This window comes from Takifugu rubripes, chromosome 14, assembly GCF_901000725.2.
Source record: "Takifugu rubripes chromosome 14, fTakRub1.2, whole genome shotgun sequence".
NCBI classification, from domain to species: Eukaryota; Metazoa; Chordata; class Actinopteri; order Tetraodontiformes; family Tetraodontidae; genus Takifugu; species Takifugu rubripes.
Window position 1 is genome coordinate 2324465 of NC_042298.1, and position 13926 is coordinate 2338390.

Sequence of the window (13926 nt, forward strand, 5' to 3'; positions counted from 1 at the left end):
ATGGAGAATTTACTAAGAAATTGCCCCTTATGCTTAATCGAAACTGAATGAATTAAAGGAGTTCCGTACAGTAGCTATTGAGTCACGTTACTCTATTCGATTCACAATGGCTTCGCCAGTATATATTAAAAAGTTCCGACGCTTGGGGGGTGTGACTTCGCAATCCTTTGAAAAATAATATCTCTGTGCATCACTGAAATGCGTTCGGCGGAAGTTGTTTACGCTGAAGACCACAAAAGAAAATGGCGAGTGCAATCGGCAGTAAGTACGATTCCATTTATTTGAACGTGCTACGGATAAAAACAAAACGAAAAAAAAATGTTCAGTTTATCTACATCAGCAGTACGCCTGTTTTATTTTTTTTTACGAGTTAATATTTCTTTCGCCGATAAACGTAAAACCTTGTCTGTGTGCCTCATGAATGTGTCCCCCGTAAATATTGTTTGGCTAACGTTATTTAGCTAACGCCAAATGCACATATTTTCTACGAAAATAATGCAATTAATTTACAAATATTTATGCGTTTTACTCTAATTAGAAAACGAAGATATCATATTTTAAATCTCAAAACGCCCTCCAAACGAATAAGGTGTCAACCATCTAATTAACTAAAGAGAACTGACTAATACCATATCAATAAAATGTAATTCAGCCACTCCACTTTATAAACAGATTTTATTTTTAATGTCTACGCTTGTATTTATACATTAGTGTGGGTTTATTTTCATTACGTAAGGACACGACTGCTGTATAATGTCATTTTGTTATCAATCTTATTATGAGCAAAACAGTTGAGTTAACGACACAGTTATTTATTTTTAATATCATATTGCATACATCAAATTGCGATTATTAATACACCGAACAGAAAACACTTCCGTAATTGTGATTTTGGTCTTGGTCTCATGTCTGTTTTGTACAAATGAAAGGTGTAATAACTTAATTGCATCGACATATGAAAATGCATTTAATTTTGAGTTGGGGTTAAATGATGGTGATTTTATATGTGTAAATTATACATAATGGCTCTGCTAATTTGTGTTTTTTCATGCACCCTCAGAACACAAGATAATGAACGTGGGGCCAACAGAGCCCTGGTCAGTCAGGGAGAAGCTGTGTCTGGCCTCCTCTGTTATGAGGAGTGGTGACCAGAACTGGTGAGCAACAAACACCCTATTTCATAGTAGCTTTAAGCAAGAGTTGTCTTTATGTCATTTGTAGTAAAAGACCCTCTGGAGATAGTTTGGTGGGCTTCGCAACCGCTACCTACAATTGTTACTGGCTTTTTCTGTTTTTGCCTTCAGTAGCTGAAAAGTTCCTGGACTAAGAGCAGACATGTTGAGATTCCTTTCCAATAGGTTTTTTCTACAGTTCTGTCGGTTTTGTAGCTTTTGCCTGAATGTGAGTAAAGAAAATAGGTCCATAGAGTGTGGAATACATTTTCCATTACTGTCAGTAATCACATCAGTAATAAATACCAGAGAGCTCCATTAACAGTCAGTTATTCTGATTATAACATGCTCTCCTCCATGTTCGATGTAAGATTTGATCTTTCATTTTTACGCTTTTCTCTAATGTCTCCCTTGTCCATGCCACTCTTAGTCAAGTTGAGCCCTGAGAACAGGAACTCTAATTAAAAAGCTGCATCAATGCCATATTTCTTAATAACGTCTTTAGAAATTGTGTCATGGTCCCTAAATCCTCATGGAATTCACCCTGTGATGAGTTGCTGCTGAAATACAGAATACTAGTATTAACTGGTGAAACGGTGACAGTTTAGGTTTGCAGGTATCACTTGTCCGTTTTATGTATCACTTATAATCTATTTTAGTCTAGAATCTGCAGCACTGCTCTGTTTCCTGTGGACTGGACAATTACCCCAACTTAGGCCCCATTTTTATTATAAAACCTTCATGGGTTTATTTGATTTTCACAATGTTCATTACTTTATTTCGATGCTTTTCTTCCAGGGTGTCCGTAAGCAGGGCTATAAAACCTTTCTCGGAATCTGGGCGTCCACCTGATTGGTTCTCGCAAAAGGTGAAAAAAAACCTACAAACCATCATAATATTTTCTCAGGGTTTTTTTTTTTGGTTCAGTTATATGTATTGAGTCGCACTCTCAAAGACGAGGTCAGGATAACTCCTTTTGTCTGTTTCTCAGCACTGTGCCTCACAATACTCAGAGCTGCTGGAAGCCACAGAAGCTCCCAAGTCAGTATTAGAGAAGTGCCCCATAAATACGATCATATATTGTTATTTTTGTTTATAAATGAATGCGTCGCCCTTCTTGTTGCAGGCGTAAACGTGGCGAGAAGGGCGAGGTTGTTGAAACCATCGAAGACGTCATAGTTCGTAGATTAACCGCTGAAAGAATTGAAGAACTGAAAAAACTATTGCGCGACACACAGGAGCAGTACAGGTACATCCCACGTTAGCGAGGACAAGCTGAATGGTATTCTGCTCTGTGAGCTCTTTTATCTCAGACTTCTCCACTTTCCCTTGACAGAAAATTGAAGAAAGAGGTGGATCTCATCCAGACGGGTCACATGGACTCTCAACTGAAGGACCTGTGGACAGAGATCACACTGTAATATACTTCTTTTTTACACTAATTGACGCTAAATGACTGGTTTCAAATTCCAAACACCCATCAGTGTAGCGAGAACCAAACACTATTTCTAAGGCTCTTCTTGGTACTAAACAAACACACTCTTGCCACATGCAAGCAAACACAACAAAGAATAAATTGTCCCCTTTTGAATTTCCTTCTTCTGAAGATAATAAAAGACATTTTGAAGTGATTTTTAAAGTCATGATGGATGCTTTTTCAAATGTTTACCCCTCAGTAAGAAGAAACAGGATGAAGAAGAAGCTGAGCAAAAGAAAATAGCCACAGAAACAGCCTACCAAGGTATGGTCAGTCTGATTAAAGAGGACCGTTTTAAATTAATGTGTATTTTTCATATATAATTTCCACCTGTTAAAAGGTTATTTAGCTATAACATGAAGGAAAGAAGCTTGTCACATATGGTATTAATAGATGTTATTGTCCTTTTCTCTCTATGTCTTCAACAGCTCGTCAAGCAATAAAAAACACCCCCAAGCGTCTGCCCAGCGTATCTGTCCGCTCCCCCCTTTGTCCCAGTCCCTCCACCATGGACTCTCAGCCCGACTCTTTGGTTCCCACACCACCCATGGACACAGCCAGTGCTCCCGCCGAGGATCCTAACACACATTCAGTCGTAAGAACACCGCAAAGGTTGAGAGAAGGCTGTCGGATAGTGTTTTGTTGAAGAACTCTTCTGTTATTTTTGTTTCTTGACAGTCACATTGTTTCATCTGGTTATAGGAGGGTGGGGTCAGTTTTTGTTGCTCTCTCTTTACTGTCTGTCTGTCAGGTCCAGGGCGTTGGGGTGTTCCTGCCTGTGACAGAGGCTCCAGGACCAGGACCCAAAGATGGAGGCCTGGCTGCATTAGTAGACGATTCCCCACAGAAGAGGCTCTTAGCCCAGAAGGCCACACCACCGCCCTCCCCCCTCCTGTCAGAATTACTGAAAAAAAGCAACCTCATCTCAGCCAGCCCCCGCTTGGTGAGCGCTTCTTCAGCCCTGGGGACAAAACACTCCGAGAACACATACACGAAACAGGCAGTACTGATCGCTCCCTTTTAAACCTCATAAATGTTCTGGTCCGGTAGGTGGGTGAGGGAGATACTGCTGGAAGTCTGACTAATGGCGTACAGACGGCGACAGCCGTCGCTACCTTACCGCCCGGTCATGAAGTTATTCCAGGTGAAACTGTCTTTTCATGCACATAAATGCTGATAGTAATACTCTAGCATTTATTCTTACTGATTTAGAATAAAGCAAACCAAAAAAAATCAATTTTAAAATGATAGTAATTGAGTGACATGGCTATATTTTACAGAATATTTTATGGTGTGTTTGCAGAGGCTGACGCAGACCCTGCAGTGAACGGAGAGCTTGGAGAGGAAGCAGGGTTGGTGGAGGAGGACCTGGTAGCTGTCCCTTACATGGGAGGTGAACTGGACCTGGAGACAGTTGGAGACATTATTGCCATCATAGAGGAGAAGGTCTGTGATATGGCGAATAGTGCGGTGTGGCTACAGTAGCCGTCTCTAATTGTCCAAATACTTACGAGCCTGTAAAAATTGAAATCTGAAACTGCCAAATGGGAAATGCCAGGTTTTTTTTGTGAATCCTCTCCAGTTCAGAATGAAAGACTGCACCTCAGTCAGATCTTAATCCGTAAATGTTTTTAGTAGAATATAAAGCAACAGGGCTCAATTCAAAGTTCACGTTATTACACGTGTGTCCAAAAGTGTCTCCAGATTAGCTCCACATTAAGTAAATCCACCTGGTTCCTTGTTCAGACTGGATGTCTTTGCTTTTTAATCATAAAAAGGCCCAATTCTCTTCTACCTTAGCGGTGGAACAGTTGAACACTCAGTCGTGGTCAGGTGGAGTGAGTGGAAGAAATCTGTGTCACAACTCCTGTTGACGGTGCTCATCTCTTCCTCGCTCCAGGTCGATGACTCTGTGGAGGCTTTGGACGCAGCTGCGGTGGAAGCTGCTCTCTCTCTCTGTGAGGAGGCGGTCTCAGAAGGACACAGCCTCCCGGGCCCCTGGGAGACTCAGGAGCTCAAGGCTTCAGATCAGGCAGCCACAGTCCAAGATTCTGTTCCCACACAGGAGCCTCCAGATATGGCCACAGTGTCCACCATCATCCCTGCTGCCATGGAAATTCAGAACCACCAAGAAGCCAAAAAAGGAGAATCGCAGAAGGGAAACTGCCAGGGGTCAGAGGTCACAGGAGCTGATGTCACAGCTTCTGTGGCTTCTGATGATGGTGCAGCTGGAATGGAGGTTGCAGAGGAGGGGGGGGGCAGGGAAGGAGACCAGTGAAGCAGCGGTCAAAAGTGAGGGAGAGGAATGGAACCAGCCAGAGCCCAACCCACCCTGCCTAGGTTGGTACTTCAGGATGGAAACATACACAAATCCTGACTTTGGCCAAGTTTTCTGGTCAGAGCTTCAGGGGTTATAGAGTGCAATAACCTCTTCCTATAATTGATCATGCTCATTTGTGTTGAGCAGTAAAACAAAGTCTGGGCCTTTGAATTAGCCTGGTTTTTATTTATTTTTTGAAAGAAATGAACAAATTCAACCCTAACAGTAGAAAAAGTGGCTCAGCTAGATCAAGGATTGAAACAGCAGCTTGGATATTTCCCTCTTAAATGTGTTTTTCATCATCTCCCATTATTTCTGGCACTAATCTTCAGTCACTGTTGTCCACAGACTCTGAGGACAGCTCTGTGTCTGGGAAGGAGTCTAAGGTAACGTGCTCGCGCAGGCCTCGACACACAGCTCTTACGAAAAGACAAGTTAGGTCTGTATGACTCTGATTACAGGAGGTGAAGGAGGAGGAGGTGGGGAGTGAAGGAGACCCCGAAGATGCAATGGAGAAGGAAGAGTGCGGGGAGGGAGAGGGTCCGTATTTATCCGAGGCAGAACGGGCAGCCAGCGAGAGTGAAGATGGATACGGCCCTTCCTCCCAGCGCTACACAGCGGACTCTCTGGCCAGCAGTCCAGCCTCATCCTCTCAGCTGTAGGTCTCCACATTCTGGGCTCGATGGCACCATAAACTAGATTTAAAGATAGAAAGATATTTTTGGCCCAGGCCTCTCCACGTGCCATCTGCACCTTCACATTGCCTCTCCTCCTGCTGCAGGTCGACCTGTGGGGAGGACCAGGAGGCCGTCCAAGCCCAGAAAATCTGGAAGAAATCCATCATGCTGGTGTGGAGGGCTGCTGCCAACCACAGGTGAACTCTCACATATTCTCATAGAATGTCTTGGCTTTGTGCTTGGTTCAGTGTTTTTCTTGCTCTAAACTGGTTTCCTAATTGGTTTTGACCAACCAGAAATCCTTTGATAGAAACTGTTTTAGGTTTCTTTATTTAAATGCAGTTTTAAAGAAGGTGGTGTGATCTTGTGAAGCAGCCGTTGCTGACCCTCCTGTGTGTCTCAGGTATGCTAGCGTCTTCCTGCAGCCCGTGTCAGACGACATCGCCCCTGGTTACCACAGCATTGTGCATCGGTAAGACACATAAATACAAACTAGCATTGAAACGAACAACATCAAGAAAAAGGATGCTAATGTTTTTGTTCTAAGGGATTCTAAAAGAGCCTTTGTGTCATTTTCACTCTCATTTAGTCTCCTGTAGACTTCCCCTGAGCACAGAATGTTGTGTAACTAACAACGTTGGCTTGAATTTAATGGGATTTGTGTTTAGAATCCCCACAGCCTGTTGACAGAGGTAAATACTGCTGGCTTTGAAGTGTAACTCTGACGCGTGTCCCTCCAGACCCATGGACCTGTCGGCCATTAAAAAGAACATCGAGTCCGGGGTCATCCGCACCACAGCCGAGTTCCAGCGCGACATCATGCTGATGTTTCAGAACGCGGTCATGTACAACTCCTCGGACCATGACGTGTACCACATGGCGCTGGAGATGCAGCGTGACGTCCTGGAGCACGTCCAGCAGTTCCTGGCCACCCAGCTCATCATGCAGACGTCAGAGAGCGCCATTTCTGCCAAGAGCCTGCGGGGGAGGGAGGGTAACCGTAAGCCAGGGGAGCCAGCAGAGAAGGTGGGTTGAGTGACTCTCTGGGGAACTTCATGATGTTTCCACACACTTTCCTCCTCTTATATCTCCAGGAACAATATCAGAATGAACTCGTAACATATGTGGAGTCCTCCTGTACTGCAGCTAGCTGTGCTTTGTTCCTGCTACACTAGCTGTCACGGTGCTGGCTGCACGCTGTGCAACCAACCCCCCTTCACAGGCTCCAGTCTCGCTCTTGAACGTCGCTCTTTTACCGCCTGCTCTTGAACCTCCGACATGCTGTCAGCACGACTGCGGCTGACTCTTCCTACATCACTGAGCCGCTCCACCTGCGCAGCTGCCGGGTGCCACTCGGAGGCTGGTTTACATTTACCTTGGTGTCAGTATGACAGTCGTTCCCTGAACGTCCTTGGACGTGGTTTGATGAGGTCACAAGATCTCTGCATGTGCTCCACTCACAGGTTGGCCCACAGCGTAGAGGGACTTTAATCTTTCTTCCACAGCTCTTTGCAGGAGGCTTTATACCTGTATCGTAGTTGCAAAGGCTTCAGCCTCCATATTTGGTCCAGCTGTGTGAGCTCACGACCGCTGGAAGCGTTGGTTGTTGGTGGGCTTGGGTTGACCGGTGCTCTTCGTTTTCCCAGCAGATGTCCTGATGTCTCCTGTCTTTAAGACTCTTCACTAACTTTTGCCTGGGTGCCTCTGTGAATGCTCCAGGTCTGTGTCTGCGTGTAGGTCCCCTCCTTGTGTCACGCTGATTATCTTTGATTCCTTTTCAGCATTTGCAGTCGGTGATGAACTGGGACCATCGCCGGGCTGAAAGTCCCAGTTGGTGACATTCTCTGTTTACTGTCTGCTCACAGGACTGCGGGTGTGGCTAAGGCCGCTCTGAGGACCCAATGGCTGTTTTCTCCCCCCTGTTTTCCAATGTTTGACTCAGACTTGTATGAAACTTGCTTTCTCATGCACGCCTGTTTTCTCTCTCTTTCTCACTCCAATGTTTGTCCTTCTACAGGACAGTGTCCCAATGGCCTCTCCTGCTTTCCTTCTCTCTCTCTTTGTAAGTATTCAGGGTCTCCCTCCGATTTCACCAGAACCAGGCAACGCTCCGTACACGCTTGTCTCGACGCAAACACACATGCGACACACTCTGTAAATGTCTGTCTTTACCTCTCACCCCCCATTGCGCTTCGATATCATGATATAAAGTCAAATATGAAAATTTATTCTATGAAAGGCACTGAAAATTCAGGCGCAGGTAAAGATTCAGGAGTCTTGCGAGGGAGTGTCTCGGTGTGCAGCCAGGCGACACACTTTCACACCCGATATGTTCTAGTTTAACACAATATTCTCAACACACGCAAACAGGCTGCAGTTATTTTCCAGCTTGCATCGACACCCCCCCCGCCGATTCTATGGCCCTCATCTGCTTGTTTTTCTTTTTTTGTGCAGTTGTATTTCTGTCTGTATGTGTTCTAATTATTTTTCCACTTCTTTTCTTTTGAAATCTTCATTTTTGTTCATTTTTGTGTTCTTCATTTGCGGAGGAGCCTACCACAGTGGACTGTGTGTGTTAATGTGGAACTCGTTTGTGTGCCGGGGGCCTGCCGCGGGTCCTGTCCCCAGCTAACCTTTGACCTTAATGTCATTTTTAACTTTTGTTTTCGTCTCCCCCGCTTCCCTTTTCTATCACTCTGCTGCAGGACGGAGGCACCAGGGGGCGCCGCAGCGCCATGGAGGCCGACCTGAAAATGAAGAAGTAGACGAGGAGCTAAGACACTTTCTCCTGAATGTTTCCTCACAACATGGAGCTGAGCTGGTTGTTTTCTGACTGTTTTCGTTTTAATGTACGTGCACACGCTCGTGTGGGACTCAGACAGACAGACGTGTCTGTAAATGTGGGTATGAGTGATGCATTAAGATTCCCTTCACTCCTGAGTTAAATGTGCTGCTGCACAGAAGGGAAAAAACAGGAGGCTCATCCCACCGGGAAAGGAGACAGTCACGATCGACCGGGAAATAAAAATTTAGATATTTTTAATGGCGATATCAGCTATGCTCACACCGAAGCACATGCTTTTATTACAGTAACTGCAGCTCCACTGCAATATAAATGTATCGAATCAATTTAGAAAGTCAAACATTTTTGACACCGAGCAGCTGTGACACTCAGTGTTTTTTAAGATCATTTTGAACACGTGAACAGTGGATGATTTAGTCTCATTTCTGTGACTGCGAATCGACACCTTGTTAAACTTCGCTGGACGAAAACAAGTCCCACGGTTTTTAATACGACACAAGACACCATTAGTTTTGACTTAAGCTTAGGCCCAGATTAACTTCTGCAACGTGTGGGTTTTTTTTTTTTATATTTGATTTCAGCAATTTAAAGAAGTAACCTCACTTTGAGAGGGTTTGAGAGAGCAAGTGCATCAGTTATAACACGTTGCCCTCTGAAACAGATCAGTACCTGCAGTCATTATTCAATAGAAGACTCAAATGATCAAGCTTGGCTAATGCATTTCTTTCCTTATATGAAGTTAAGGCAACAACTACCACTGCCTCATATCAGCTTGTGTGTCATGTTGAAAAGCAAATGGATCGGCGGCATCAAGGTTAAATTATGGCAACTGGTATGACTAACGGACAAAATGGACCAAAAACCAGTGTGGACAGTTTAAATGAGTGTTAAACATAAGTGGTTTTGTGTCAGGTTTCAGTCCAATGGTTTAGTGGCGTCGGTGGTCACAACGCTGGTCGCCTGAGATGTAGGCAGACTGTAATATTCAATTGTGTTGTACAAAAGGTTTGTGATGGTACAGTTGTGTGGGTAGTTGTGGATTTGTACATTTGTTTAATAAACCATTTGTAAAGCAGTCTGAACTAGCCTCATTTTAGACAGAAAAAGGAGAATAGACTACAAACATGAGTAAAATAAATTTATTATACAGCATAAATACAGAGTGAAACCAGCACCCCAACATTGTGTGTTAAATTAACAATTAAAGGCAGGGGTAAAGAAATTCGATTTCCTGCTCTGTTAAACCAGAGTAGAAGTAGTGAAGTTTAGGTTCCATCATGGCAGGTCAACCCTCTCTAGTTAAACTCGTGGACTACAGGACTGGCGGAGGAGTACAGCTTCCTCTTCACCAGGCGGTACTCCGGCCTCAGCTTCAAGGCTTTGTGCCGGTCGAACATGCTGAACAGCGGCGTCCAGGCGGCCTCTTTGTCGGCCTTGAAGATGACGGAGAGCTCGAAGGTCGGCGTGACGCTGGGATCAGGGCAGACGCTGCCGACGCCCCTGAGGCCATCCCGACACTCCACGTACAGGGTTATCGCTGCCCCGCGGAGCCCGCACGGCTCGTCGGCCGAGGCGGCCAGCACGTCGTGGCCGACCCTGGAGGTCATGTGACGAGGAAGCAGCAGCAGCTGACAGCGGAGGGAGGAAGCTTTGGCCGCCGCCAGACAGTCTTCCATCTGCCGGGTGACGTCCAGCTGGAGGAGGCGCTCTTCGTCTTCCAAGTCGACGTCAACTGTCGACGAAACAAGAGTTTACAATGTGATACACCTGCGTTATTTACTGGCGACACCTTGTGTCGGTGGCTGATCCCGAAGCCCCGCCCCCAGTTGATCTCGAAGCCCCGCCCCCATCTGATCCCAGACCCGCATCGATTACATCAGAAACATCAGACCTGTGTTCTTCAACACCGGCCGTGATTCTATGATCCCCGACCAGAACCGAAGCCCCACATGTAACCACACACAGAAATGAGAACATTCTTACCAGTAGAGCTGGCGTCTCTTTCGTCGCAACTTTCCACACTGCCCCGCCGGGTTGACATCTGGGAGAAGTATTTTCCGATCATCTGGACCACCGATCCTGGTTCCTGTTGGGTTCGCTGCGTGGTTCTGAGGTGAAGACCTTGGCTCGACACCATCCCGAGTCCTGTATGTGACGCTTCGCTCTCTCCTCCAGTTCGGTGCTCTGTGTTTGCTCCATCGACTCAGTCAGGCGTCGGGCGCCGGCGGCGCGCAGCTTTTATACCCTCAGCTGGAGCTGCGCGTGTGTGGGCGGGGCCAACCGGTTTCTTCGGGAAAGTTCCACATTTGCGGCTCACGCAACACGAGCTGGAGTTGCAGCGCGCGGCTCACCTGTAGCTCTCTACAGCCCTCAAAACACAGTCAATTTCCATGGTAACCATGGATTTAAGAAAATAATACACAGTGTTTGATATTGAACAGTGGCAAATAGTTTATTAGGCTTTCAAATTGTTGAAATGTTAGATATAATGTTGAAATAGAATGATTTGAAAACCATGTTCAGAACTCTTGAGCGTGTGTGTGTGTGTGTGTGTGTGAGTGATAACAGTCTAGACATTGCAGCGTGATCCTGATCCTGACTCACAGGTGACTGACACCTGACACACACGTTTGTGTGTGTGGACACCATATTACTAACATAAAACCATTAATAAACATGAATAAATTTTATCACTGACTGACCCGAGGTCAGCTTTAAAATGTGTTTTTGATTGACGGTGGGATGGATTACTGTCATGAACCAGTCATGTAACCAGTGTGTGTTTAATGTTCACGACAGCCCTTAAACACAACACACGTACAAGTTTCTGTGGAAGTTTTCCTCAGCACTCTATTCTTCTCTCACCTGACTCAATTACTGTACTGGGAAATGTCCCCACTGTGACATCACAGCTGTTAACCAATCCCATCGGTTGTTATGGGGCCCGACCAGGACAGGAAGTGTCTTTCACTGGAACAGCCCAGGAGCAGCGCAGCAGCAGGGCCATGTACAAACACGCCTAAAGGGTGGCTCATTCCAGGGAACAATATGAAAATGCTGTTCCTGGAAACTGTCTTATGCATACTGAATAACACTGAAGTGAAAGTAAAGTCAGGTGGCAACCGCATAATGTTCAGATTCAAATGGAGTTTTTAAAGCATTATAGACAGTGGAAAGAGGGAGCGATCAACTCACTGGGTCCTCATTCACTTTTTCATTTTATTTAATGAAACAAATCAAATCAAACAGTTAGAGAAAGAGTGTGTGTGCGTATGTGTGTGTGTGGAGGGGGGTGATATGCTGCTACTGTAGATAAGAACAACTGTCTGGAGGCTCAGGCTCCTCAGAACCATCAGCAGAGGTGTGATTTACTCCATCAAAGATCCACACATTCAGAAACACACAAAGACGCAAACACTCTTCGGGTGGAGGCACAAGAAACGTTCAGTTAGCCGACATGACAGGTAGGTGGCGCTATTTCGTTTTTTTAAACGCGTGACTTTTCCAATCAACGAGCTCTCAGATTTATACCAGGATCTCATTATTATTATTATTATTATTATTATTATTATTATTATTATTATTATTATTATTATTATTATTATTATTATTTGTAGTAGTAGTAGATATTTTGTCTTACAAAATGAATGAATTTGCTTATGTGCTAATTAGATCATCTGCATGTATAGAGTCAAAATTACTGAAAAGACTTGAGAGCAGTTAAACAGACCAGTTACCACAGTTTAACATCTTTAAATCTGTGTAAAAATTATTTTGATTTGCTCCAACATCCTGTGAGACTGCGTTCAGATGAAGCTTGTTTTTAATCGGTGCAAAGAACACATGTTAAATATACTGTATATAAATCAATAATAGTGGGAGTTAAACAAATCAACAACTATTTAATGAATGAATGAAATGGGACCACCTGCTTGTGTATTCTGGGATGCATCATCATTTGCCCAGAAGGTGGGTTACCATCCCAGCCAACCATGCTTTCCATTCAGGGCTGCAGACACAGGGGAGAGGGGTCACCGTGGGTCAGCTTCACTTGGAAATGTCTCCGCTATACTGACGTTTTAAATAAAAAAGCATTTTTACGCTGGGACTGTCAGACCCTTTAGGAGTGCTGACCTGTCAGAGAGGGGACGTCTGTGCAGCAGGGACACCGGCGGAGGTCAACAGTGACGCTCCTCCGACAGGTGAACGTCGGGGAAAGTGAGCTATTTACATATCTGCAACTCAGGAGATGCAGATACAAGAATATGGAGCAAATAAGTTGCAATGTTGTTGTGGTTATCACATCACAATTGTGTTTTTCAGCACTCCGTAATGATCGGAGGCCAGGAAGAGGCGTTTCCTGCACTGGCCTTTGTGGAACACAGGACGTGCAGCCAGATGAAGCAGAAGGCCCCCAAACCCTGCAGCCACGCACACAAGGGTCTTTAACCAGACCACAAGCTGACGGCAGATGGTTGACGGCCCCTGGCCCCCATACCTGCTGAAGATGGGAGCGTTTGGCTCTTAGCATTTTAACAGTGCCGCAGCCCAGATGGTTGTTCAAACAGAACTGTGAGTGGCGCACAAGAGTGAGGGAAGCATCATCTTTATTAGCAAACAACGCGCATGCAAACCAGAGCTAAGGATATGTATTACCATGGCAACCCTGGCAAATACCCCACCAAGAGCCAGAAATATGATGCCTCCTATTTCTATGGGAGCCAGTGCAACAGCGCACACCTGGGCAGTGCCGTCTCCCCTACAGGCATCAAATCATCTGTTGGCTTTAAACAGTGAAAGATACAAACTGGGTTTCCTGGAAGTTCACATTACAGGTTGTGTGTGTGTGGGGAGGGGGGGGGGTGCACATCTGTGTGTGTGTGAGTGTGTTTCACCCACACAGGATTCAAACCAAGAACCTATGAAGTAGATATATTCAGGTGTACTGGGTTTTATATCTTCTGCTACTACTATTACTACTAATAAAACTAGGTTACAGGGTGGAGTTAATTAATTTCTCTCCATATTACAAACAATATACTCAAAAACACTATGTGTGTGTTTGCAATAGAGAATAAATGCTCGACATCCATACCAAAGGTTCATGCATATTTTATTCAAGAGTAAAAAAGTGGTTCGTCCCATGGGGCATGCTTACAGTGTTAGTGAGTGGGAAAGAAAGAAAGAAGGAAGGAAAGAAAGAAAGAAAGAAAGAAAGAAAGAAAGAAAGAAAGAAAGAAAGAAAGAAAGAAAGAAAGAAAGAAAGAAAGAAAGAAAGAAAGAAAGAAAATGAACCGTGGCACAATTTCTATGGCACAGGGGCTCCCAGGGGGTTCACCTCTCTCAAAAGAATCACAACAAGACCAACCAGAGCAAAGAAACATGAAGATCAACCAGCAGAGATTAAATATTCAGAAGAATGTCCATAACAAATAATCATAGAATCATAAATATCAAATAACAAGAGGAACGGTCCA

At 44.8% G+C, this 13926-nt stretch overlaps 2 protein-coding genes across 2 annotated transcripts; one reads left to right on the plus strand and one right to left on the minus strand.

Moving 5' to 3' along the window:
* Positions 1-174: 174 nt before the first annotated feature.
* brd8b (bromodomain containing 8b) lies at positions 175-9516 on the plus strand. The gene is given in 20 exon segments (XM_029847261.1): positions 175-261; positions 1061-1157; positions 1971-2040; positions 2164-2213; positions 2299-2421; positions 2509-2589; positions 2849-2913; positions 3078-3244; positions 3401-3592; positions 3700-3793; positions 3953-4095; positions 4550-4879; positions 4881-4989; positions 5318-5355; positions 5431-5627; positions 5751-5843; positions 6050-6118; positions 6387-6672; positions 7664-7708; positions 8352-9516. Coding segments are annotated over 20 exon segments (2328 nt in total). The 5' UTR covers positions 175-242; the 3' UTR covers positions 8412-9516.
* Positions 9517-9574: 58 nt separating this feature from the next.
* On the minus strand, positions 9575-10684 carry LOC101074871 (DNA damage-inducible transcript 4-like protein). The gene is made up of 2 exons (XM_003970127.3): positions 10433-10684; positions 9575-10181 (listed from the first exon to the last, which is right to left on the minus strand). The coding sequence occupies exons 1-2, from the start codon at positions 10584-10586 to the stop codon at positions 9745-9747; spliced, it is 591 nt and encodes a 196-aa protein (XP_003970176.1). The 5' UTR covers positions 10587-10684; the 3' UTR covers positions 9575-9744.
* Positions 10685-13926: the final 3242 nt, after the last annotated feature.

Excerpts from the sequence above, each read along its gene's own strand:
- LOC101074871 (XM_003970127.3), bottom strand. The coding sequence starts at position 10,586 with ATGGTGTCGAGCCAAGGTCTTCACCTCAGAACCACGCAGCGAACCCAA. Across the intron at positions 10,182-10,432 it reads AAGAGACGCCAGCTCTACTG|TTGACGTCGACTTGGAAGAC; the intron begins GTAAGAATGTTC and ends TTTCGTCGACAG.